Here is a 27927-nt window from a genome sequence, read left to right on the forward strand (position 1 = left end):
TACTGTTCAGCCTTTTGCCTAAAATGCCTTTCTTTTCCAGAACCCACCCACTAGCTACTAAAATTGGAGTTTCTGCTTTTTACATGTTTCATTGGATGAAGAACACTGTTCTTCATTCCATTTCCCATCTCCTAACAGGCTGTTCCTTAAAGCTTCTTCTGTACCTTTTCGAGCTTTACCTATCAGTGTACAAACTGACCACTCTCAACATTTCACTACTGTATCAATAACACACCGATAAAACTTTCAGATCTCTTGCTCTATCTTACCTGCCAGCATTCTTCACAAAACCCAGGTCAGCAAGTGCTACATCGCAGAGCTCACAGCGGAAACATTCTGGGTGCCAGTTATTGTTCATTGCCTTGATAACACGTCCAATAATGAACTCACCTGCAAAAGGAAAGCCACACCTTGAGATGCATGCACAAAACGGTCTTATCAAAAGCCTAGTGCCCTTCATAACCCTTCCATTTTAATTCCACAAGAGCTATTACAGTCTAACTTTGAAAAAACCCCAGTAATTCCACAACCAGAATACCTCAAATCACTGCTAGTATCATTCTTTGTTTCCTTCTGGAGCTTGTGCTCCTTAGAATGACCTCAACAATCCCATCCTGGGAGGGGTGTCACTGCAACGGTGGGAGGTTTGCACAGCCCTGTAGCTGTTACCCCACGGTGTTGACATGCACCACATCTTACCACATTCCCCGCAGCAAGGAGCAAACAGCATCTGAAAGTCATGCTCGCAGTACTTCCGACCTTCAAACTGTGAACCAAACAAGAGAGAAGGAGCCCTCGTGAATAACTGAACTACTCCTATGTCTTGATAGTTCAGTATGATTTTCCATTGAAATGACCACTTACCCAAGGCCAGCCAAATTTTCCAGTTCTAGCCCCCCACACCTGTTTTTGAAATCCTAAGGATTTCTCTTAAAGAAATATCCAGATATGGCTTCAGCCTTATGGTGAATTTGCATAGCAAACAGTTAAATCAATAGCAATGCTGCTACAAGACAGTGAAAATCTTGAAGTGTCCAAAGCCCTTTTCCTTTAGTAGGCTTTAACTTAATTTTTGGCTTCCCTCCCAAGTAATTCAGAACTACTCCTCCTACACAAGGCTAAAACTCACGGCAGATTAAGAATGCAGCATGTTTAAAATAATGAGTTATTCAAAATATGTGCTTGCACATATTCTGTAAAAATATTTCAACCTCATTTTTAAATGGGTTCACCAATTTCAGTTGCCCAATCGGAAAAGTTTGGTACAAAATGTCTAAAAATAAAGACAAAAATTCACTTATGTCTAATGAAATATCAAGGAACATTTTCTATTTTCTTTTTGAAATACCTCTTACTCAAAAAGCAAGCAAACAGTTTTTGTTGTTACTGATGTATAGGAGTATGTGAGAAGAAAAAAAAGGAAATTAAGTCACAACCTCCTCAAAAAAATAGCAACAAAGGTTTAGGGCTGAGAAATGAAACATGCAAGAAAGATGGAAATTCGTATTTCTGCTAGAATTCTCACCTAATTCCTTGCATTTTAATGGAGCTACTTCTCTTCCTTTACATACAGTATGAGACCTCACCTCATAAAAAAGTCCATCTGGGAACTGACGAAAACACTGAGCACAGACAAAGCAGTTTTCATGATAGAGCTCCCCATTGCTGTTCACAATCCTCTCTGCAGGGTCGAATCGAGTCTGGCAGCGTTCACATACTGCATTTGCAAGAGCATCAGACATATTACTGGAACAAAGACAAGAGTAAGATCATAAGCAATGTCGCAGCCAATCACATGAGTATACTCATATCATCCAAGTTTCCCTAGTATCTATGAACACAACATTTCCATTGCTTGAAACTCTCTTTTATATGAAAAGAAAAAAAAAAAGAAAAAAAAAGACCAATGAGTCAATTCAGCACTGACATCAGTTAGAAATAATGTTCTTGTAACTCACACGTGGCAGAATGAGCTCATGTAGCAGACTTACCTATTGCGCACTTTTGGCTGCTTCACCAGTCTTTCACCCCATTATGTCATCCTCCTAATAACTTATACCAAATAGCCACAATTTGAAATAAACCAGTAGTTTGGAGAGCAGCAAACACAATCATCCTGACTTCTTGGGATTTCTGCTCTCAAGATGTGCACCTCTGAGGATCTTCTGATGGATGATGCTGATATCCCACTGCAGTATCCCCTTTATTTTCTGATGGGTCATAAGCACTGATATCCCACTATAGTCTCCTCTTCTCTGTAGGAATTAACAGGGCATTTCCCCCTTCACCCAGCAGCTTATACGCACAAGATTCATTGGAAAATAATTACATACAATGCCTCTGTCTCCCTGACATATTAGTTGAAACTGTCAAAGGGTTGAAAAGGTATGGGAAGAGAGAAGTCTCCCTGCCTGGCTTGGCAAATACATCAGCTTAATTTCCTCAGAAAGTGAGGCTAAAATAAAACCCCAAAGCCACACTCGCAAATTGTGCAAAGGACGTTTCCTCTATCTTCCCTAAAATGTGGAACAACTCTAACCTCTTTCACAAAATTTTCACACTTACCATCATGTTAATCTCAGTTCTCTATATACTAAAAGAATGCAGTTTTATTGTACATTACATGTCCAAAAAAGGAGGAAAAAACCCCTATGAAGAGTCTCAGTTTCTTGTTGCAATGTGACCTTTCTTCCAACCACCAGACTATCCAATCATATAAAAATTCAGTATTGTTACACTTTTAGATACAGAAAAACTATTTTATGCCTTCTGGGCATCCTCTCATTTCCATGACTGGAAAGATAGCAGTTTTATAGGAGGGAGACTAAAAAATTTCCATCATGTCAAAAATCTCTGAAATATTTGTGTAGTAGTTTTCCTCAAGCACATAATGTATACACAAAGTGAAAGATGGCTTGCTTTAAAAGTTTTTTTTCCTCTTTCTTTTCATATGCAAAGCTACTTTGAACTGAATTTCCATTGTTAGTGTTATTCTACAACCTAACATACTACTTTCCACACCTCTTTATAGAGAACACCAATTCAATAAGCATCTTCCAGTAGAAGATTCTCTTTCCTCTGGTCAGAGACATCCCTACAAATACAGGCCACCATTTGTATCCCAGGGCATTGTGCTCTAAGCGCAACTAGAACAAGCAGGCAGCAGTGCAGGCAGCTGTCTCATACTCCTGAGGCAAAAAAATCCCCTGTGCTGCAGCTGGCTCAGCTGAGCCAAATGTGTCACATCTGCAGCCTGTAGAAATATCCTACGCTGTGACCTGGAGCGACCACTCAGTAAAAATACACTTTCTTTCTGCCACTGCAATTCCAAGGATGGCAAAGACCAAGGGAGTTGGTAATAATTTCAAGAATGGAGTACCAATTTAGCAGGAATTTGTTTCCTTATTGCAGTATGAAAGAGCTTTAAAATCCAGACATGGACCGGAATTATGGACAGGCAGGAAATCCTGTAATTTTATAAACTAGAGATCATAGGTTAGAGAAACAATTTTATCCTGACAGACTACCAAAGGAATAGGTCAACACAAAAACATCAGTGTTTGCAGCAAAGCCAAGACCTAATCAGCTTAGTTTTCAATCGCCACTCTTTCAGTTACATCATGCAAATGTGTACCAGGAGATGAAAATATAATCTCCCCATCAAGTGTCTTTTCCCTCCTGAAAAATGTGATGCCTGAATTCCAAGACTTGAGCTAGTCAACAGCCACAATTAAGAAAGCCTCATGTCAACATCAGTGAAAAAGCTTCTCTGGGTTCACACCAAACACTACTGAATACACTTATCCTGGGAGACATTCTGACACAAGTCCCATGGCCATGTTGGTGAGAAGAAAAAAAAGAAGATAATGAAGACGTAGGGACTTGCTTATAAGAATAAGGCTATCAGAAACCTTCATTCTGAAACCAGCATTTAAGGGCTATCAAAACAGAGTAACCGCACAGTAAACCCTAACTTCTAAACAATATAAAATCTATTGGGAAATTGAAAGTTCTAGTGAAAGTCAATTGCACTATTGTTCTGTGTTCTCATTGTCTTCCCTTAGCATGAAGTACAACTTTGGATTTAATTTTTAACTCTCAAAAAATTAATTTACCTCATTCATTTGCAAAAGCAAGAGAATATCAAGAATCCTAAGAGTTTATTTAATGTCCTGCTCATGCATGATGATGCAAAAGGTCCTACGGAAATTTTTGCTCAAGATATTCCAATACTGTTTTAACAGCATAATATGATACACAGTGAAAAATCACTAATGATTTTGCAAAACAGCATAGAACAAGCACATCAAAAACTCGGAAATGAAAACATAAAAAAAAAATTCAAAATGTTTGAGCTAGAAGAACTTGGTTGATGCTGACAGGATTTCCTTAAAGGTATAAGAAAGATGATGATGACAATGATATAGCCAGAGCAGTCCAAGAAATGCCACAATGCAAATGAGCTAATGATTGTGACTTGTTACTCAGACACGAGAGAAATTATCAATCCAGGAAAAAAAAAAAAAGAACCCATACACATGATAACACAGTTCTCTGCCTCAACTATAACCCAGGTGAAATCTGCTGGGGAGAGCCATATAGAAGACAACTAAATCACACATGAGCTCCTGACCAAGGTGTCTCCTGTAACACAAACCAGCAGCTGTGGCTCTTTGATAATCACAGCTCAAGTTTTACCTCTCCGCTCTTTTCACTCATGACTTTGCATCTCTTTTTACTTAAGATGTTTTATTCTTTTACGCTCAAGCTAAAATGTGTACCTTCGGCATTGCCCTAAAGGTATGACTTTGCCTTTATTCAAAAGTTTTACTTTCACATATGCCACAGTTTCTTAATCTCCCTCAACTACACACCCCGCGTGACCTCTTCCTTGTGCAACCTCTTCCTTGTGCAAAACCATTCAACTAGTTCAAGGTTAAAATTAACAAGGCTGGAAGGGGGCGGAAGAACAGTTCTAATTCAGAGCAGTTTTATGATTCAGTTTACTACAGTGCTGCAAAAACACTTCTGTCAGCAGCACGGGGAGAGGAAGAGCAACACCAAAACCATCGTTTTGATGGTGGTGCCAAGAGTGTCCATAAAAGTTTGACCTACTGTGTGAACTGTAAGATACTCACATCTGAGTCTTTCTCAAAGGACAGTCTCCAATATGGAGTCCTTCTTGCATTCTGCTTGCTCACTGATTTTTTTGCAATTTGGTAAAATACAGAATCATTCTCTGTTTTAACAATAAGGTAGTGACACAAAGACAGGAAAGGCTATTAAAACATGACCAGCTCAACATCCTGAAGTTATCCTGTCCTGTGTGAATCCCAAAAATACCAGTGCTCAAACAATGCTTCTTCCAATCTCTCATCATTATGTGCCATATCTTCAACAAATCATCTTTGTCAAAGTACCTAATTTACAGAAATTAGTTATTTACCATTATAATTACATGTGGATTTCTCATGCTTTGAATTCTCAGAAGTATTTACTATAAAGTATCAGCATGGCTCAGAAAAAAGGAAAAAAAGAAAAATTCCTTCTTATAAGAAGTGGAAGCTAATTGGGAGACCCATTCTGTGCTACTGGTACAGGTGCTATAGAGATTTGAAAGCATTTTACCTTCTTATATCACTAAAGTCAATATGGATCTATCTTCCAAAGCTAGTGGTTTCATACATCATTGGGCTAGCAAATGTCATATTTTCATACCATATTGTCACACAGATTCAGGGGGGAAAAAAAAAAAAAAAAAGAGCTGGACTTCAATACCAAGAAAGCTGGCTAAAATGCTGCAGCTCCTATACTGTTACCTCCTTTTTAAACATTTGTCTATAAGGATCTAGTACTGGTGACAAGTTGAGGAAAAAAAAAAAGCAAATCTAATGTTTGAACTGCTAAGAGAATAGAACAGAAGCTCCAGCCTTCACAATAGCAGAATTCAGTATCTTAAACATGGATGCAAGACAAATGAACCAGACAACTCAACCAGGAGAACAGATGAACAGTCTCAGACTCTTGTCATGTCCCAGAAAGGAACCAAAGATGCAAGAAGCACTTCTGCCAGAAAAGCCCAGTCAAAAAAAATCATTTTTCTTTAATTGTTCTCAAAAGCTTTTTGGTTTTAGTGTCAAAGAGAGTTCTCCATCACAATGCTGAGTGAAGAATTACTTTAATACAGAGATGACCAAAAACCTTACAGATACTACAAAAAGATAGGAAGAAAACATTTCAAGATGTAAGAGCCCAGGGCACTGTCCAAACCTCAGCAGACAGGCATCATACCTACGCTAGGGAATTCTAGAAAGCTATTCTCTGCTCATTCTGGTCTACCACTAGAAACTAGTGTATACAGAAAATACCACAATGCGATAACATTTATGTAGTCATTTCTAGTATGTGTACACACACGGATGCCTGGGACGGTGAAAAGTCAAAAACCTAGAAAGCTATCACCACTTGTGTATATCATAGATGCCACTAGCTAAGATAAAAATCAGAGCACTCCAGGAGAGGGGCTTCTTCCCATCCCCATAGCATGGTTGAGGATTTGTAGCTTTAAGTCCTTAATGTTGACAAAGACAAAAAAAATATTTGCCAGGACAATACTAGACTATATGATTCTTTCACAGATAATGACTAATACAAAGAAAAAAGAAAGGAAGGGTATCAGTTCACAACCTTCTGCTGAAAAACAGCCCTCAGCTACCCTTACCATTCTTCCAAAATCTCTTCACTGCAATTGACTTTCATCTGGACAACTTTTCCAAACTGATTTAACTTCTTTAAGGTTATTATTAAACTTGTTATAAAACACTGGAGAAAAAAAAAATCCCAGTTGTTCAATGTATGATTTGTTGTGCATTTGATAAAACTATGTGCATAGCTTAACATCTTCAGCATTTCTCCTTCTGCTTGCATTGAATTTGCACTTCATTCTCTATTTCAATATTTTTTCAGCTGGCTAAATAAGAAATTAACAGTATTTTTCTCAGCATATCTTCCTTGACCATGCAGCCCCCAATCTCTCAATGGAATAAACACTTTTTGTTCTTATTTACTGCACAGGGATAACCAAAATTAAGAAAAACATACAAATTCAACTTATGGTCGCAATATGGAAAAAAATCTCCTTGTCCCTCCTTGGCCTACCAGCAACAGCAATTTGCTATTTGTAGAAGTTAGAGATTTTTTTTAAAAAAAAATAAAATTCCTCTCCTTCACACATTTCAGCTGAGAACAAAATACAATGCCCATATGGCCACAGGCACTTGGTAGTCCCTCTCAATGCAATGCAATACTTAGTTCCAGTAAACCATGACCAATTCATTAAAAAGACACACATTTAGCAGTGTTCACTCAGCCCAGGGAAACATCAACAACATGCACAGGTTTTAAAGTGATTATACTTCTTACACAGGAAAAGCATCCTTTTATTATCAACCATGTACCACTTCACCCACAATGTCTACTGGATAAATTACTTCTTAAACACATTTAATCTTTCTCTTCTTCACTTCCATTATCTCAAAGGAGCTAAAATGTGATGTTTGTTTACCAGCACTGATAGGACAGATCATTCCCAAATGTGTTCATCAATTATCATCAATTAGCAGCAACACTACTTTTGGATTACTCTCATTTGCCTGAAGAAAAGACATAAACTATCAGGACTTATCAGGAAGGAGAAGCAAAAATTATCCGTAGCTCAAAAACTGTGGGTAAAATACAAATAATTCAGGAGACAAAATTCCCAAACAGATTCTAATTTTCAGCACTGTCACCTGCTGAGTAAAACCAAAACACGCGGCTTAGTCCTTGAAGCAAATAATGATGTGGAAAATGTATTCAATTTACCTATCTGGACATTTCCCCCCTAAATCACTCTGTCAGCTGCAAAAATTATTTCTTCCGAACTCACCCGGCCTTACTAAAAATTCTGCTAGCGTATAGTTTATACAAAAGCATGGTCTGCCTTGCTCTGTATGTGTGTTACCACAGCAATACATACACAGCCTCTCTCTTTCAACACAGCGCAGTACCAGCCTCTGAGCATTCTCCTACCTAGCACCACATCCTTGTAGTCCTAGCTGTGCTTGACTTCAGAGCGAGCTCCCCACCCCACCCCACCCCACTGTTCCTAGACTTACGAACATCCCCAAGCCGAATGCAGTAGATTTGGAGAACCATTACTGTCAGCTTTGCTATGGCAGTGCTGCCTGAATCACCTCTTCTACCAGCCTCACACAGCACACTTAATAGCATAGGTTTAAAAAGAGAGATCTCACACAGATAAGCATTTTCCAAACACCAAGCTCCAGCTCCTGAAATCTAGCAGACACAGAAGGCAAAGGAGAACTAACCTCGCTCTCCTGCAAAACCATACTAGTGTAGTGCTGAGTACAATAAACGTGCTGTTCAGAAAAAGGCATTCTTTCTGCCTAGTGGATTAAGTATATCTGCTTAAGAAAGAGTTTTAAACTCTAATTAAAAAATAAATAACTAAACAAAGGCTTGAAAAATCTGTCATGTTTACAAACTCAGAAAAAAGTATTAGAAATAATAATTGGAAATCATGGGAAAAAATACTGTGCCTTCACCTTCTTTCTGGAAGGCTCTTACAGGTTACGATGAAACACAGTTAAATAGCTGAAAGTGAACTACATTTTGACAATGTGAGATGACTATGCCTGGGCATTTATCTCCTCATTCTTCCTATCTCAGAATCCAGAATGGTTTGGGTTGGAAGGGACCTTAAAGATCATCTAGTTCCAACCCTTTTGCCATGGGCAGCAACACCCTCCACTAGACCAGGTTGCCCAAAGGCCCATCTTCAGTTCACACTCTGCTGTTTGTGTCCCATTGCTGCTTTTTCAATGCTTATTCTCTTTTCTCTCACAGGTTCCTCCTATGCTTCTCACTCTTCCCGAACAGTATCCTCTCCACTCAATGGCAATACCATTTCTTTCACCACCACCTTACTCCCCTCCTCACTAAATTCTCATACATTCACACCCACAACTTTGTGTAGGAAAAATTGAAAATTTACCAACTAACTAATAGCTATAGGCTAAAAGGAAAATAGTGGGAAAAGTAGGGTTCTAGTGAGGGATCCACAGTTCAAACTGAGAAGCCAAACCAATTCCTCAATTACAGGTAAGCATCAGGTCTATCTTCTGCTAAGAAAAGACTGAAATTCAAAACTTCTGACTGCTAGGAAAAAAAAAATCTCCTCTCCTGCATGCTTACTGCTCTCCCCAGTGATCCAAACTTCAGATCCCATATTGCTGCTGCAGCTCACAGTTCTCCCAAATTGCAAGAAACTAAGTTTTATTTAATTCCTGTTAACTTCTCTCCTGCCCAAAATTAACTTCAAGGAAAATCGAGAAGTAAAGTAAAATTTTAATCTGAAGCACAGGAAAAGTAATGATCAAATTAAGCGAAGGAATTGTGTGGGCAGATTTAAGAAGCTTTAGTTGACATGTTCTAAATAATCTCAAGCAGCAGCTAAACTCAAAGCTTCAGTTTCTGCTGGACTGGAGTTATTTACAAAAACTAAAATCAACTAGCTTGCTATTAAAAGTACAGATGAAGAAATGTACTACCGAGCCCTTAAAATCAAGGAACAGTAGAATTTTATCAACATTTTGAAAAATTGCTGCATTTCACCATTTCTTTAAGATTAGCAACACTAGCGCTAATGTTGGTTCTGAACAGTCTAGTACCGTGCTTCCAAACGGGAAAGGTTCTCCATTGTTGCTTTCCTGTTATTGTTAAAAACCGAAAGCTTTCTCATCAGGAAAGTCCTTTCCTTCGTAATCTACTTGGAAATGAAAATAAACAGACTTCATCCCCTCTGGCTATGTGCAGACAATTCCCGCTTTAAATAAAAGAGCCCCACCACCAAAACCGAACATCTATCAAATCCTGGAAATTGCTTCAACAATACCATTCCCTTCATCTCAGAGACGTACCCACGTATCCCAGCTGCTGTATCTGTCCTGTTGCTCAGGAGTGACCCTGTGCCACTTAGCCGATCCTGCCGGCGTTGATAAAGTTTGGAGGATGCCAGCCCCCGAAGTCTCAGGCCAGCCATGGCACCCAATGCCACTGTGAAGGGGAACGCAGAGAGACAACTGGAGCAAACACTAGCAACACTGATATTCAATGAGTCACCTTCCTTTTGGGAGTTGACTTCACATTTTAGAAGAGCTAAAGCAGGATGCACAGACCCCTGCTCAGCATTGTTTCTTACAACTCATCTGCCATTCTGCTACAGTCTGAAAGATCAGACAACCTCTTTCCTGCATTCCACCAGTAATTACCTACTTAAGCTAGCACTGTAGGAGTCTACATCAGCAACTCATTCTGTGTTAGACTTGCATAACGTATAAACTTCGTAAGTGAGATTTTAAAAAATAAATAAATCCCGAGTCTTTACATAATTAATCCACTTAATTTAAGAAGACTTTCTGATTGAAGCAACAGAGAAATACAGAACAACAAAACAGATTACTAGATCTCTTGACAAGGAACACTTTAGTTCACTGCGGATCAGTATCTGACCTTGGCATCTCTAAGATGGCTCCCCGCAGGCTGCTGCATCACGCAGTGTTTTAAGGATACTGTAAACAGCAGAACTGGTCCTTCCATCTGGACAAAGCATATTCCAAGAAACAAAACTGTGAAGACTTTTGCTCTCCAGACACACTCCAGCCTGCAGAAGTGGCATGCAGCAAAGGGTCAGGAAGCAGGGAGAAGGAACATACTTGGCATTCCATCCTCCAGAGCTCTCTGCTGGGAACTAAACAGGGCCTTCAAACAGGAGTTTGCCCTTTCTACCACTCCCCCTCTCCACCCACCCCTGCAAGAGAGAAAGAGGATCATGCAGCACAAATGGCATGGGCCTGAGGTAGTGGGGTAGAAAGAGTAAAAATTTGAGAACACAGAAGTCAGTTTTTAAGAGAACAAAGGGTAAGCGGTGGAGGATGGGAGCATCTGAGTCAGCGTCATTTGATCAGCATTGCCATGAAAAACATCTCGAGAGTCATTACCAACAAATTATTTTTTAGTAAATTATAAAAATGAGGATTTTTGTAGCATAAGAGTGAAATATATTCCATGCTTACAGCTGGCAAGCTACAGAGGAAAAGAAAATGAGAGACGAAGTGATGACTTCATAAGTACTAAATGAGTATTAACCAGCAGAGATCCCTTCTGTCCTTTAAAGGAAAACAGAAGGGTTTACTGGGACCCAGCAGAACAGGCACAAATAAAGAACATCATACTTTCAAAACCAGAAATCAGTAACCTCAAAATCTACAATTCACCCCACATTTCATTAGGAGTTTCAAGCTCGTGACCTCTGACAGCAATCTGCCACTATCAGTTCTTTCAGATCGCATGTGTGCTTTATCCATTTCTACTTTATGATGTAAATGGAACAGAAGAAGAAAAATGTCCTCGATACTGGGTGTTTTTGCTGACCTTTTAAATTTTAGAGCAATAAAACCCTTCTAAAATGTAATATTAAATTACTTTTTTACTTTTAGCACAAAGCAAAATATTAAATCACCACAACATTAATCTCCCTTAACCTTAAGCAATCTGGCTAAAAATCTCCTTCTCTCTCAAACACCTACGCTTTTACCCTTCTGACTCATACAACATGATTTTATTGGTTTTCAGATAACCACTCTTCCACAGAAAAGAATGACTCTCTTCCTCAAAAGGGAAGATGAGGGGATTGAAGGAAAAAACCAATAACCACCCTGTCTTCCCATTCCTCAACACAAGCCCACTCACTCACTCCTGTCTTGCTGCCTCGCACATAAAGAATGAAAAAGCATAGTTTTGTTTTCCTTCCCCTCTTGACAGATCACTTTTAAGAGACAGTGTTGATGCCAAAATCTTACAGCTGGTTACTTTCTGGGCCAGAGCAGAGAAGAAAGCAGCTAGACTTCTTTTAGGCATTAACAAGAAGTTCTCCTCAAAGCAGCACCTCTATATCCCCAGAACAGACTACTAAGGACGTTCCAACAAGTTAAAATTTATCTAGAGAGCCTCAGAGACCAGATTTAGATGGAAAGATAATAAGATTAAAAGCACATTTTTCAACCCAGGAGAGTAGAAATGGCTGCTTATAACTCAGAGAGATGAGACATCTCTTAGTTTGATGCAGGTACTTTCTAGTCAGCGCCAAGAACCTTTCTTAGTATTATCAACCTTTATACTCCCTCCTCCTCCTTCAAACCATTTTACTTGCAATTGCTTCATAAAATGGAGCACATGCACAGCAGCAGCTCTCTACTGAATTAAAAAGCATCTAGTCAAACACTATCCTAATTGAAAATAATATACTCTTATTTCTTACCTCAACTGGATTAGGAACAATCAATAAGCGTTTCTGTAAATGCAGCTGTTCTTCTTTTGTTGACTGCAGGAAGTACATAGGCGTATCCAGATCCCAATTAGACAAAGTATAGTGATAACAAAAATTTCTGACAAAAATAATTATGCCCTGAAACATGCATTTAGGAAACATTTTTCCTTGGACTTCATATTAGACTGATTTCTAAAGGCAATATAAAACAGAACAGGCATTTTTTACCTGCATGTTTTCTAATCAACATCATAGCAGTAAAGTCTTAAAAGAAATTATCTTCAATTCTGGTTTATTTCCTACTTTTGGTATTTGATAATGTTTTGTTCACAGGTCATTCACTGATCCTCTTAGAAGTAAGTCCATGACAAACAACAAAGAAAACAGGGCAACACACAGTAGCAAAAAACCCCTCAAAACCAAACCAAAACAACCCTAACAATCCTCAAAAAGGCAAAAATCAAAATGCAGAGATGGACCAAACACATCAAATACAAATACAATATAGAAAGGCTGCTTAGAAACATACTCAATACATACTATTTTATATGTAACACATTATCTTTTATACAAAGTTTATTTCTAAATGTATGTAAACAACATGTAACTTAAGAAAACTAAAATACATATATCTCTCTAATTTCTTTCTGTCCTATTATCTTTGGATCTTAGCTGGAACAGATACATGCAAAGAAAGGGTGACTTTAATTTTTTAAGTTACCAGCTTCCCTTTAAACCACAGACTGCTCTTGAAATTAGAGACTGTAACAGTGACTTTAGTCAAGACACACGGAAATAAGATAGCTCAGCCAAGACGTGGCAGTCAGAATTACTATTTGCAAATTCCAATTATCTACTTACCAGTTTTCTCTAACACAATCTTGACATTGTAACAATGTAGCTTGTGATATCTGTAATATTTGAATTTCATTTGTTAAATAGTCACCTATTTTTAGTCATTTTCTGCTATGTATACATAGAAGTATGTATCTTTCTTTGCATTTTCTGGAATTATATTTCCCCTTAATGCTAAAAAATCAGTAAATCAAATTACTGCAGCTATTTAAATTCAGGAAACACCCCCTGCAGCTAAATGTGACAGAACACTTAAAAATGCAGTTATTTTTCATCTATCTTAATTACTAACTGATAATGCATCAGTAATCACAGTACCTAGAAGTGAATCCTTTTGTGTTTCTATTTGACAAGAAACATGAAATGAAAAAGAATAATGTGTCAGCACTGCACATTCTCCAGTCTTCCTCACTTTAACACACTGTAACATAACAAAATCATTCCCATCCCTGTGACAACAGTTTTGAGACCAGAGGCACATTTATGTCATGTTCCTGGCTCTGGAAGGTTCCCATGGATTGATATTGTGGGGATGCTCCAGCTGTGAAACAGTTCATCTCCTTCTAGAGCCCCGAAAACCCCAAATTTCAAAAGCTGGAGAATATTTGATTACCTAATGTCGACAGATGTTAAGAACTACCATGTAACAAACACTGAACAATGGCTGGCCGCATCTGACATGTAGGTGGGTCTAAGGAAGTGTGTTCTCGATGCTGAATTCTTTCTAATGACTTAGGAGTCTGTCCCATCCTGAAAACACCAAACACAATGCTTGTCAAATGGCATCGGTCATGCAAGGCACTGAGCAGCACAATGTTTCACAGACCCTGGAAAGTACAGGTTTGGTTTTGCTGGGACACTGCTGCTCTAAATGGATTATACTATTACCAAGGAGAGTCAATTGAATTATCAGCTATGATAACTGTCTCTGATAAAACAGTTAATCATTCTGTCCTAGGAAGGACAGCAGACAGAAATTCAGAAATTTTCATAGCTGACAAACTTTCCAGGACATACATTTCTGGAAACACTAAGTAACATTTGCATTCACGTTCCAAAAGCTATAGCCAAGGCCTGCTCATTTTAACAACCCTCTGAAGTACATCTGAGGGAAAGATGACAGAAATCCCGCATTACTTGGGAGAACTGGACACTCTGCAGTGTCTCAAGTTTCTACCAAGCCTCATGCTTTATGTCAGAACTTCTCACTGAATATAGTGTTGTACCTTAACAGGCAGGTTTCTGAAGAAGCATGGGAGAGAAGATGACAAGGTTTACTGTCCACAGTCATTCCCCACTGTCCTCTGCAGCTGAGTGATTTCACTCAAGGTAAACATGTCATTCTGAACAGTACTATACCACAGTTCTATAGAAATAAAATCAGCTGGGTTCATATAGCCACAATTCTTCCCAGGTCCTCCCCATCTTGTCCCAGTTTAAGAGCTGCATGGGTACCCCTTACCCATGAACATTTAAGACTCGAGTCTTTCTCTAGTTATAAAGGAAATGAACGTAAACTTATAAATACACACCTATTTCATGCGTCAGAAGAACAAAAAAGGGATCATTAAGACAGAGAAGACAAAGTAATCTAAAGACAGGCAGCAAAAAGCATGTTTTGAGCATGTACAACCACCCATGAACATCAATTTGTCATCACAGAGAGCAAAAATAACACTCAACTCATAGATGATATAATAATTATTCAGCATGTTCTCACAACAACCCACCAAACACAATCTATATCAAATAATCATAAGAAGCTGCATAACATAAACATCAAGACTTTACACAAAAGAAACATGAATACTACACACAAACTACTCTGGATCAATTTCAGTATTCCTAGTTATGAAGAGCAATGCTTCAAGATTACAATAACGATAGCAGGATTCAGGATGACTATCCTAAAAAAGGCACCCTACTAATTTTAATATTACTTCTTCATGCTTTTCATCTTCAAGACATTTTACAAAAGCAAGCTTATTTTCACAAACCGCTTTATAATGTCTGGGTTTTATTTTACAGATGGGAGAACAAAGTGATCAGAGACACTAAAGCATTTGTGCAAACCCTCGGAAAATGTCAGTAAATACTTTCCCCACTGCTTTTCTCATTTACATCTGCCAATTAGGTGCCTTTACAGAGTTCTCCAGTGTCAGACAGCATGGGAGGAGACTCAAGCTCCAGATTTAAACAGCTCTTGGAACATGTAACTCCAAGGCCAGCCCGAAGAAGAGGAGACTGACTGAATGTGTGGGCTGAGGGGCAACGTGTCCATCAGTCAGAAGGGCCCCGAAGTGTGGGGCGGCGGTGCGGGACACAGCGGGAGCCAGCTGTCAGCGCCTGAGCCACACCACCCCGCCTGCAGGGAGCCTGGCTGCCGGGCAGACACTGCTCAGATCCACAATCGCTCCTTCCCAATTCTGCTTCTGGTCCTCCCACCGCTCTCCGCCGTGTCCCCGTGCAGGGGTAAGGCACAGCGGAGCAGCCCTTGCTCTGCTCTTCCACGAGGTCAAGTTTCCGACTCCATCATCGCACGGAGCCGCCAGCGCTGCCGGCGGCGGTGCGGGAGCTGGCCTCCCCCGACCGGAGCGCGCCCTGCTCCGCCTGAACCTCACCGGAGGAAAACGTCTACCGGGCACACCACCGTTTCGCCCGGGGCAAACAGGGGCTGCTCCCGACCCTTCACCCTGCCGCAGGGGCGGGAAGGAAGGGACAGTCCACCGGGGCCAGGGCGCGGGACCGACCCCCGCCCGCCAGCCGGGCTGCGCTCCCCCCTCCCCGGCCTTACCTGCCCGTCATGGCGGCGCGCCCCCGGCCGGAGCCGGGTTGTGGCGGAGGGGCTGCGAGGCGAGACACGCGGCTCGGCGCAGCTGCTCCAGCCCCGGCGAACCCCGGCGGGCAGCAGAAACCCCGCCCCGGCCCGGCCCGGGCCCCCGGGCGTGGGCGGGAGCCGCAGCCCCTGGTGACTCAGGGCAGCCCCCCCGGCCCCGCGCATACTTTTCCTATAAAGGGAAAGAAATAGTGAGTAACGAAGCGGCGGAGCGCGTCTGCCTCCTGCCCGCGGCGCGGGGACCCGTCGGCCCCGGGGCACGACTCCTGCCCCGGCAGCCGCTTTGCCCCACCTGGTAGTAAACAGTTCGGCAGCTACTATGAGCCTGGGAGGGAGAGGGGGAAACGCTGACCGTATGGTTTTACCACGAAGCTGTTACCTGGTGTACAGTTATATCTGACGTATACCTCATTGATGAAACTTTTTTTTCCTGTGAACAAAGCAGCTGTGCTTCCTGCCTGCTGACAGGCTGTCATGCTCATCGCACAGCCCCAAGGTGAGGGGAAAACAACTTCACACAGTGTGTTTTACCTCAGGGCAGCAGAAGACACGTCTAGAAGGTGTTCTAGAAAGTGGTTAGATGGCATCCTTTGCTGCCAAAGTGGGGACTGCACTCCCTAACGAGGACCCCTCCAAGGGTGACATTTTCGATAACATCTCATCCCTTCTTGCTGAAGATCAAACTTTGCCCTAGGCACCTAAAGAGTTTTGTGTTCTCTGACATGTACTAAGGTGTAATGCATCAATGCTAAAGTGATCCACCAAACGGGACAAGGAGCTTCTGCCCAAAAGCGATTTCAAACTTTATTTGCATCTCGTAAGGCAGCCTAGTATGATGCGACTCACCATTACTATGGGTATTGTTGCAACCTTGGGACTGATGATGGAAACTCCATGCTCTCTGTTTCATGATGTCCAAACATCTTATTTTTCAGACCTGCAGTGAACATTTAGAATCATACAGGTTAAAATAGCATTTGATATTTTTATTACTTATTTAAAATTAGGTGAATAATTGAGTTAGATGTTCTTATTTTGGTTTAACAGTTGGTTGAGGAAAGGGTAACTGGTAATCTTATTAATAAACAGCCAACGATTTAACAGGTTTGGCTGAGCACAGCAATAAATATTCCTCTGCATCCCTAGTCTCTCCTGTTGTAAAGGATTCTGGGTGCCAACATGTAATGTTTCTGTATTTGCAGCTCTCCTTTACAGAGAAGCAGAAATTACTTGGGCTGAGCGTGTGAGAAGGCAGCTCTGGGTGCTGCCAAGTGTTGGGAGGAGCAGGGCGGCGCTCGGCCTGGAGCTACCTGCCAGCCACCACCCCGGGCAATCCTTCCTCTCACCTGCTACAACCTGTGAGCTCTAGCAACCTCAAATATCGTCTTTCTCTTACCAATCTACATTCTGATTGTGACACCATCTCCTTTCCAGCTGCTGAAACCATGAACTGTTACTGCTCACAGCTGCCAAGCCCTCTCAGTCGCTTCATGAGGAGCAGCTGAAGCAGGGTCTCCCTCCAGCAGCGACACAATCCCCTCAGGCCGCCCCTGGCACTTCCTGCCTGACAGGCTTCCCCGCTCCTTTTGCCAGACAAATCTGCCTTTCCTTTAAAACCGTAAGCAGGCGAAAAAGAAGCAACTACACATCGCAGAGCGGACCCGGAGGCAGCGCCCACCTCGCAGCCCGCCTCAGCCCTCACGGCCTTAGGCGCACGCGCGCGGCCCCACGTGAGGGCGGGCGGCCGGAGATGGCCGGTAACCCGGATGCAGCTACTCCGCAAGATGGCGGCGGGGCGGGAGGGAGGCGCGTTGTAGCGCCCGCGAGCGGTACCCGGCCCCGCCATGGCGGACCTGGGCCGGCAGTTGCAGGAGTACCTCGCGCAGTCGAAGGCCGCTGCCGCCGGCGGCGGCTCCAGCACGGCCCCCGCGCCGCCGCCCGCCGGCTCTTCGCAGGGGGAGGCGGAGAGCGGCGGCGGCCTGGGGGCCTGGCTGGGCCCGCTGAACCCCTTCCCGCCGGGCCGCGGCGCCCCTCCCGCGGCGGCTGCGGCCGGATCGGGGCCGAGTTCGGGCTGGCCGTGGGCGGCCGAGGCGGACCCCTGCCTGCCGGGTCTGTCGCGCTGGCAGCGGCTGGCGGGGAGCGGGCTGTGCCTGCTGCTGGCCGCCCTCTGCTTCGGGCTGGCTGCGCTGTACGCGCCGCTGCTGCTGCTCCGCGCCCGCAAGTTCGCGCTGCTCTGGTCCCTCGGCTCGCTCTGCGCCCTGGGCGCCGCCGCCCTGCTGCGGGGGCCCGCCCGCCTGCTGCGGGAGCCCAGCCGCGGCTTCCTCCTCTACCTCGGCGCCCTCGGCGGTACCCTCTACGCGGCGCTGGGGCTGCGCAGCACCCTCCTGACGGCGCTGGGCGCCGCCGTCCAGCTGGGCGCCGCCGCCGCCGCGCTCCTGGCCGCGCTGCCCGGGGGTGCCGCGGGGTTACGCCGCCTCGGCGGCCTCCTCAGCGCCGCGCTACGCCGCCGCGGCAAAGTGCTGCCGGTGTGAGCCCCGCGCCGCCGCCACGGGGGGAGGACCGGGCGCAGCCCGGCGGGACTCGGACAAAGACTGAGGGAGAGTCACGCTGCGCGGGGCGCGAAGACACCTCTCCGAGACGGGGCTGAGGATGGCGCCGTCTTACGCCGCTTCTCTTCTCCTCCTCCGCGCTCCTGCTGGGTTTTCCTCGCCAGTTCTTGAGCAAGAAAAGCACCGGCTGGCACCCAAGAACGGCACCGGTGACTGACTAAACTCGTTTCGCTGTGTTCGGGTGTAGCGGTGTTGGCGCCAGCCTGCCGAGCCGTCCCCGAGCACGGGATTTTGCCTTATTGCAAAGTCAGCTCGATAGCCATGGTCTGGAGTCTCTCCGGCTCCGGGTGGGAGCTGGCAGCATCCCACTTTCCTACCTCCAGTATAGGACCATGTAGCTGCTGCAGCCTACTTCAAAACGTGAGTGAGATTACAGAGCCGATGAAATGTAATTATTGACTTGCTCATTACGTGAAAAGCAAGTATCTTACAGCTGAGGTGTGCAGGGCGGGCTGATGGTGAAACACGAGACACTTAGCAAAAGCTGGTCAAGTGTAGGCGTGAATGGTCAAAAATAGTTAACTGCTATTAACATAAGCTCATTTTTATGCCAGCCCATACAGTCTGAACTCATCGTTTTAGTTGCTGTATGGTGCAGTCATCAGCCACCTCAGACCAGTGGTGAATATAAATATCATGTGCCGCTGAGCTGCATTTCTCTCTAAAAAAACATCTTTACAATACCATCCAGTAAATGAAACGAACTTTCCTGGGTCTGTGGGTCACAAAGACTACCTGTAATTGTAAGGGTAGTCTTCTTGCATGAGTATGATGGGATGAAAGGTGCTAATCTTAGTTAAGAGCCATGGTCTTTGCAGGTATTGCTGCCTTACAGCTGCTCTAAGGTAGCAAATACTTGGGCTCTAAAAGGGTAGCTTCAGCTCTTAGAACTTTATTTTTTATATACATATATTTTACACTCTCAGCTTGGGCAGGAATTGCTTACTTGTCACAGCATGGCTTCCAAAAATAGATTTGCTACTAATTAGAGCCTGTTTCTCCTAGCACAGCTGTGTTTCAGTGCAGAAACTCAGCAGCCTTAGGAAGGTGCAGTCCCTGCTGAGAATGTGGTACTTCAGTTTGGGCTGTACACTGCACTGCTGCAGATAAATGGGACAACCAGGCCTACCTGCTCAGAGCCTGAGTGTCTCACTGAGTATACGTGCCTCTTTTACAAAATAAAGCCAAACACTGCAATATTCATCTGCTATCACTACATAGGGTTTAGCGTATTCACCTAATAGTTGCTCTGAATTAAACTGAAATTGTTAAATGGGGGTACTTAAATGTACATAGATTGCTTTAATAAAACTACTTGTGTACCAAATGTCAGTATAGACATTCCACTAATGGTCACTTTTTTCCTTAACAATGTAGATTAGAGCTATCTAATAGCCTTAAATTAGTTCTTTCATTTTTACAACTTCTAAGCTGTAGTACATAAAATTAATTTTATTCCTAACAGCAGTATCAAATTAAACAACCCTTAGACAGGTGGAGCTGCAAACTAGCAGGTAGAGCATAAGGATTCCACATGCAGCACTGGTAAGAGAACTTGACAATGAGAATACAGAAGTATATTCTGATTAAGTAATTTTAGCCAGTTTCAGCAACAGTGGGTCATGGTATCACAGACTGGGAAGCTTCTGTCTCTCCTGCTATGCTGTCATCTTGTCAGATTTATACAAAAGCTAGCTAATTATCCAATTTTCTTACTACTTTTTGTCCATATTTCCTGATTGTGGAATATTTCACATCCTAGTTAAAAAAGCTGCCCCTTAAAGAATATTACTTAACACCAAGTACCATAGTGGTTTAAGGAGTTAACCAACCATCAGAGGAAAATCAAGCATGCTCCCTTTAGTTTAGGTAGAGAAAGCTGTGTTTCCTATTATTAGGTGCACTTTAACTTGTTTTGGTAGAGGACTGTGGTTTAATTAAGGACTAAAGCTTATCCTCTAAGTCACATTCTATTGGACAAAAGCCACTTTCAACCCCTAAAAATATATATAGGGCTTGTAAAAACAAAAAAACCCCTGCAAGCTTTCCCCTTGATTAAATCATAGGTATTTATCATTAAAATGTCAGTGTAGATCCTAACTCCCAGATGTTTACCAAAAGTGACCAAAGCCCTTCTGTAGATAGAGGTAAAAAGCAAATTTTTTTTCCTTCAAAGGAGAAACACTGTCATATCAGGTGGATCTCAGCTGTTTCCCAGTTAATTCCTTTAAGACCATTCTGTCTGACTAGAGCCTCATGACAAGGATTTTATAGGCTAATGATCAGAGTTAATTACTATAATTTTCAAATGCCATTTAATACACTATGAATTAAAAACTAAGGAAAAAAACCCCACCTACTTGTGACTGACCCAAGAGAACAGCAGTTAAGCATCTATGCTTTGATCTCTAAGTAAGTTAGGTTCTCAGGACTTAAGCCAGTCTTTAGTAAATTTGACTCTATGAGAAGTCAGATATTTTGTTGCAGTAGTCTTGTCAGCTGTGGAACTACGTTGCCATATTATCCAGAATATTATAACATGAAATTCAAGGCCTGGTGGTGGGTTTTTTCATTATACATCATATCCTATGCTTTTAATGTAGGACCTTCCTGAGAGCTGGCTTTAGAATATGTACTTACGTGATACAATGTTCACTCAGGCTTTAGGTATTAAAGGAGCCTTTTGATAACCTGATGACTGGAGATGATTAATACGAATGATTTATGGGGAAAACAGAAACTCATGGTTAGTAAGCAGCTTTATTATGAAATATGGGAAATGGGAATAACCCCTCCTTCGCATTTCCCTCCCTTAGTAAAACTAGGAAACGATATCGTAAAGAAAAAGATATTTAAAAAAATGTTAAGATGAAAGTGATCAACTATCGAGGTTTGCACTTCAGCATTTGAACGCACCAGACTCTATTGAACACCCGTATCTTTAAGCAGTGCGTCCTACAGCCATTGTAAAACATACGCATCCGTATTAATCAAGCTGCTAAACTTCTTTCTTCCTCAATTTCTATAAACAGACCCTGTTTTGAACAAAAATATTTGACTCGCCCAGGTGAAGCGTAGAATGACAATATTTGTCATGATGTCTATTTTGCTAGCAGTCCAGGTTGTAACTCACACTATGTCTATGACAACTTTTTCTAAATGGTGTTCCACATTTTTCTCTTTCAGGATGGTAGACTAGCAAGGAGCGGTGATTTCCCGTGTTTTGGAATTTTACCGTCAGCACCACTTGTAATCTGTAGACAGCTGTGGCTAAAGGTGAAAATGAAAGTTCTCTATACATGAGAAACCAAAAAAACCCCTAGGAATCAGCTATTGCTATTTTAAATGGTTGAGATTTCAGGAGGTAGTTCTGTTGCTCCATCTGATACACAAGTTTACCTAAAGACAACCCTCTTTATAGCAATAGGTGAGTAAAGAATCACACGCTGTGTTGATTTTTTGTTAATTTTTGAGCAAATTACATTCTGTATTCATACAAAAACAACGTAACTTCTGACAAACTGTACATATAGAAACAAGTTTCTGTCTGGAGGTGAACTGAAATCTGTGGAGGTGCTCCATGTCTCACAACACTTAAAAAAAATTCCAGCTCTTCACAAAACAAAGTAGGTAAAAGAAGGTGAGGAAAACAGGGGTGGAGAGGGCAAAACAGAAAGCTAGCTACAATATTGCAGCTAGTAGCTGTTGATTGATCTAGGAAAAGACCCTTGTTAGGAACTAATGCACATTCAGTTATCCCAGTTAAGAATCCAGGTTTGCGGTGTTGCAGGGTTAACTTTATGAGTCCAGAGTAGCAGTTTATTTAAATATTGTCCAGCAAGGACTGGGTGTGACCCAGTCAAAGCCTCTTCTATCGGCCTCTTCCACCACCCCTAGATGCTCCTCTTCTTGACTGACCAGAGTTCATGTTATTTCCTCTTCCCCAATTACTTCCACTCCTTCCTCCTCGAGAAGGGTTACTGCCTCCTGCAGGGCCTCCTCCAAAAGCTTCGTCCCTGTGGAATCCATCGTGATGGTCTCCATCTAAAGTACTAGACCTCCCAGATTTTGGTGCTCTCTGTGAAGGTCCCGAATTTCCTCGTCCTAAAAACGAAGCACAATGTTACTGATGTTGCAGTCTAAACCATGCCTCTTCTCAGACACACCATATATTTAGCTAGTTCTTCTGTGGTATAATCATTCACAGACCAAATGTAGTTGAGACCTGTAATTTTATGCCTCCTCCCTCTATTCTATTTTTCTTACATAGATTTAGCATCTCCATTACAGTCCAGAAAATGGACAGCAATCAAGCAATTTTTTGGGAATTAAAGGAGATGGTATCTGATACAGTCAGCAGTCACTTAAATGAAGTTAGAACAGCAATAGTCATGGTGTCATCAAAACTGCCAGATGTACCTGATTCTCATGCTTTAACAGCATCTCTGTATATTTTTATTGCAAAATACTTTATTTTTCCTAAACAAAGACACTGGACTGATGGATCATTTGAGGTTGGTGGTGAAGACAATGAGTAACATTACTCTTTAGTTTCATTTTTTGTTAGAAATAACGGAAAAATGGTCTATTTTACTACTAACCAGGAACATAAACTACATGAGCTCTTACTGCCAGGAACAGATTCTCACAGATCTTTGTAGTACTGATATATAAATTAACATGAAAAAACCCTGAAGTCATTAGCTCAAAATAACAAGCAGTATTTTGAAAAAAATTGTTATCAGTGCTTTATGGACATGTGCTACAGCTGAATCAGGATATTTTTCCTCCACTTTAGCAAGAGCAATTTTTTGTTGACTCTGCTTGGTTCTGTGTAAAATAGAGACCAAATTGGTCCACAGAGTTTATAATTCATGAAGTTATAATCTTCAAATGACTTTACCGATACAACTGAAGGTGTCACAGCCTATATAAACAAAACATAAACAATGCTTTTTCATATGAGGCTTTCTGCCATTGTTCTAAACTTTTGTTGGTACATTAATGAGTTGTCTGGACACAAGAAGCGTCGTAGTCAATAATTGTTTTGACTTCAGTAAAGAATCTGATAGAGTTATCACAAATTACCGAAGCTGGAGAATGAATCCTTGCAGATTTGATAAGATGCTGGCTAAAGAGAAACAACATACAGTTTTTAAAGAAAAAATATTGATACAGAGGGAGTTTACCAGCGGAGTTCTATTAAAAACATCTGTGAATGAATGATAAAATCCGCTGTTAATACAACATTGAAAATACAGTCTACACAGAGGAGGGCTGGCATATGGTTAAAACTAAATGAGCTTCAGGACAACAATGAGAGAAGTGGAATATTGAGGTCTACAACAAAAAAATTCAACTATATGCTGGCAGATCAGCATTGGGAAACAACTGAGAAGGATCTTTGTCACGGATCACCACCTAACAGTGGGTAGTCAATATGAGGACATTAAAAAAAAAAAAAAGGACAACATTAAAAAAAAAGAGACAGTGGCAATCCTGAGATTTGTAAGAAGAAGAAAGATCAAGAACTGGTGCAAGGCTAATAGGGTGATTGTGGAACTGGCATACACAGAAATTGGCTCTGAACCAGCTACTAACTCCAAAAGGATGTATTTTGTGGGTTACAGTAGTTACATGATTGCATGACAGGGCCATGTGACTGACTAGTAGTAGTTAAAGAGGGAAATATGACATCAGGAGCTATTAGGAAAGAATAGAGAAAACGGAACAAACCCAAGTGACCTGCAGAAATCCACGGTTACACCACATCTTAAATATTGTGTGCAATTCTTAGTTATCCCATTTAATTTACAAAACGATAAATTAAAACTGAAAATGGTATATACAGGATAATAAGGACAGTAAAAGATACAGAACAGCTTTGTAGAGAATAACCGAACAGATCAGAGCTGTGACTTGGAGTAGAGCTAGTTCAGGTTGGAAATGGTAGTGTTCAGTGCAGTCAGAGGTGGCATTTAGAAATAATAGGTATCAACTTTCCACTTTTCCAATTAAAACAGAAGGCATCATCAAATGAAATTAATGAATGGCAGGCTTAAAACATGAGAAGAGCATTTTCCTGTTTTGTTTGGAGGTTTTTTTGGGGTTTTTTTTGGGTTTTTTTTAAGCATAATGTACTGCAGTAAAAGTTTTAGCGCTGTGGCTGTCAAAAGCAATTAGAGAAGCACACAAAAGGTAACTGTCAAAAGCCATTAAATATAAAAGTAATCTTTCAGTAAGTCACTGAACTACAGATCTTCATCAGTTTAAAGAGAATTTCAGGGACATACCACTACAGACTTACAGTGTTCTTAATGCTCTTCCCTTGGTAGCTATTACTGGCTATTGTTGAAGACAAGCTACTGAGCTTTATGGACTTCTGGTCTGCTCATGGGTGGCCACACTTACACTCTCACAAGTTAAGAACTCATAAAAGAAAGACTTTAAAAAAAAAAGTCAGGGTTCGTTAAGTCCAAGAGAGTGAAGGCTGAGACAGGAAAGATTTGAGTTAAAAGACATTAGCACAAGAATGAATATTAAAAAACCCCTACAAATAACTGTTCTGAAAATCAGGAAAAAAGCTCTTAAGAGTTTTCCAACTGGAGGAACAGGGAGCCAAAACCTAACTGCTTTTGAACAGGGCAATAAAGAGAGTTATATGATGCCGGAGAAGATTTGGATTTGATGCCCCAGAAAAATCCCTCTGTTCTTACGTTCCTGTAAATTGGTCTTCAGCTTCACAGCTGGTAAGATCAAATATTTACCAGTTCAGCTTTATCCCCTCTGAGTAAATGAGGAATTCTGGATAAGCCTACTGTGGAAAAATGTGCCAGTGTTACATAAGGTTTTCAATACAAAGGGCTTTTTACCTTTGCCCCTCTCCTCTGAGGGTCCACCTGGAGCATCCATTTCTCTGTGGTCAGAGTTCCCTGGTCCGTCATGCCAGGGACGTTTACGTGGTGGCAGTGAGGCCATGTCCATGCCCTGGAGCGAAGAAGAACGTTCTCTGTTAGCTGGAGAATGCCCGTCATGAGGAGGGTGATCTGGACGAGGACCTGAGCGTGAAGAGAAAAAAACCAGGATCATAAGTAATGTTCATCTCATCATTATTCCTCATTTTTGGAACATAAATTTACATACCTTCCACGCTATTTGACATACAATTTTAAGTTAAAATTTCATAAAGCTTCCTCCCCCATCCCAACAGACAAACAAGCAAACATTAGATGCACAAGTAAGAAAACTAAAGGTGATGGGAAAGAAGTAGCAGATATAAAGTGTTCTTTTCAGTATAAAGTATAAAATATTTTCATATGTTTTAGAGACAATCACATCTTCATCTTTATTTATTCATGTGTCACTTGTGCTCATTTTTTCCATGACATTCTATAACTCAGTTTTGCCCCATATGGGGTTTCCATTAGTAACACAAATGCAAATACCAGTAAGCTGTCACACACTGCAGCTGAAAACATTATTTTTGCAAACAATAGAGAAGATGGCATCCAAGAGAAAGATTATTATTGGCATTAATATCTCAGACCCCCCCCCCATGAGATATGCTTCAGTCATCCACAGGTAACAACAGGCAGCTCTGGGCTGTACAAGATTTCAACTTAGAAATGAAGACTTTGAGGCCACAATCATTTTTTGTTCAGTGAGACAGTTAATTCTGTATTATTTTTTGATAAATTTAGAAATCCAAAGAACTACATTTTGCTTTTCTCATGCTAAAAGACTGGTAACAAGCAGATGAGGTACAGGAAAAAGAGATGATTAAAAATTTTTTTCTATGTGGTTATATTGTAGAAGTCTTGTCTATTATCTAAAACAAACCTCACCAATTTTTTTACCTGGTTCTCTGTTTCCATCCCAGGATTCTGGTTTCCGCCCTCCTTCAAAGCGTGGAAATTCATCTGGAGTAGGAAGTAAACCCTTCCGGCCTCCTGAGCAGTAAGAGATGCAGGGGACAGAAGTGAGAAGAGACATTGTATTAAGGAAAATACTATAATTTGCCCAAGAAATATCTTTGCTTCCTTATCCTTGCATTTCAGTGTGGAAGAACGTTCCCCTCACCTCTAAGAGCACCACGACCTCGCCCCCGAACACCATGGTCCCTTCCTCTTGAGTTTTCATCTGGAGAGTCAAAAGTGTCATCTGGCCCAAAATCTTCAGGGCCAGGAAAGCCATCTCTCCCCCTGGGTCCCCGGCCCTCATGTCTCGAGGGTCCTCCTCTTCTGAAGCTACAAGAAAGAACATGGTACAAATGTGGTTTTTAGGCAGGATTTAGATGGGTAAACTTGAGTCAGCTTCAGTTTAATAATCAACTAATTTCTGAACTGTTTTACTTAATACTATAGCACATACTGTTACTAGAATAGGATTTGTAGGTGGAAAAGTGCCCATTTTCTGCCTTTGATCACTTACTCATTTTTACAGTTTTCCCCTTATATTTCCTTCTGTTGATTTTGTTGGTTTTTCATACAAGAAAAGTATTGTCAAATATACTGCATTCATTTAATGAAAAGGGGGGGAAAAAACCAATCAGTGAGTAATGATAGAAGGTAAGGTAAGGAAAAGTATAAGTGAATTTCCCTTAACTGTAGTGGTCTTACTTTCCCCTTCCATTTTAGTGATAAAAACAAACTCAAAAAGTACAAGCAATGAAAGTCATGCCTATAACAAAACATTCCAGCATTTCATTCCTATTGATTTGGGATTCTTTTGCTAGAACATTCTCTTTTTTTGTTCCATTCTTACAAGTTTGCAATTTTAGCAAATTAATCTAGACTGCGCTTGGCTCTGTAGGGATGATTGCTGAACAGCGTGCACAGTGGCATTCTACAGCCTGAAGAGCAGTTTATCCAACTGCAATCATGAAGAATTTTGGTTTGCAAAATGTAGTTACGACACCAAAGTTGATAATGTCCTTCTAGTAAGTACCATGGCATCTTCAGTAATTTGGTATGATTGGGTTCTGCATCTCATCTTAAATGAATATAGCTCCTCCAGTATCACACTGGGGTTTTAACAGAGATCTTCAGAGAGAAGAATGGTTCTTAATGAACTGTCAGCGCCATTTCAGGTAAGCCTATAGATGGCTGCATGAATACTAGTAGTTTTGGTTTTTTACATAACCAGTTTAAACACTTGGAGTGCTTGTAAAAGTTCGTACACTGTCTGTGTGTGACTACAACTCCAAAAGTGTGAACTAGCACCAGTTGCTAGGATTGTTT

At 41.5% G+C, this 27927-nt stretch overlaps 3 protein-coding genes across 5 annotated transcripts in view; 1 reads left to right on the forward strand and 2 right to left on the reverse strand.

Annotated features, from left to right (window-relative positions):
- The window catches only part of LIMS2 (LIM zinc finger domain containing 2), a 35327-nt gene extending 17582 nt beyond the window's left edge, over positions 1-17745 (reverse strand). The window contains exons 1-5 of one of the 2 annotated variants that reach the window (XM_075760860.1): positions 17476-17745; positions 16926-17016; positions 1587-1746; positions 700-766; positions 270-390 (exon numbers count right to left, since the gene is read on the reverse strand). In XM_075760860.1, the coding sequence (XP_075616975.1) occupies positions 270-390; positions 700-766; positions 1587-1742 (344 nt within the window). In that variant the 5' untranslated portion in view covers positions 1743-1746; positions 16926-17016; positions 17476-17745. Of the gene's footprint in view, positions 1-269; positions 391-699; positions 767-1586; positions 1747-16037; positions 16198-16925; positions 17017-17475 lie in introns of those variants that run through there. The other variant, XM_075760857.1, reaches the window with a different exon arrangement.
- Positions 17746-17815: 70 nt separating this feature from the next.
- Positions 17816-27222, forward strand: SFT2D3 (SFT2 domain containing 3). Its single transcript, XM_075760861.1, has 3 exons — positions 17816-19048; positions 21875-21964; positions 26568-27222. Exon 1 carries the CDS (start codon positions 17924-17926, stop codon positions 18608-18610), a length of 687 nt encoding a protein of 228 aa, XP_075616976.1. The 5' UTR covers positions 17816-17923; the 3' UTR covers positions 18611-19048; positions 21875-21964; positions 26568-27222.
- The window catches only part of WDR33 (WD repeat domain 33), a 72139-nt gene continuing 66351 nt past the window's right edge, over positions 22140-27927 (reverse strand). For both annotated transcript variants that reach the window (XM_075760829.1, XM_075760830.1), the window contains 4 exons: positions 26768-26934; positions 26545-26637; positions 25561-25746; positions 22140-22792 (listed from right to left, as the gene is read on the reverse strand). In XM_075760829.1, the coding sequence (XP_075616944.1) occupies positions 22560-22792; positions 25561-25746; positions 26545-26637; positions 26768-26934 (679 nt within the window). In that variant the 3' untranslated portion in view covers positions 22140-22559. The remainder of the gene's footprint in view (positions 22793-25560; positions 25747-26544; positions 26638-26767; positions 26935-27927) is intronic.

The sequence above is a fragment of the Balearica regulorum genome, chromosome 9 (genome assembly GCF_011004875.1).
Source record: "Balearica regulorum gibbericeps isolate bBalReg1 chromosome 9, bBalReg1.pri, whole genome shotgun sequence".
In the NCBI taxonomy this organism is placed as follows: Eukaryota; Metazoa; Chordata; class Aves; order Gruiformes; family Gruidae; genus Balearica; species Balearica regulorum.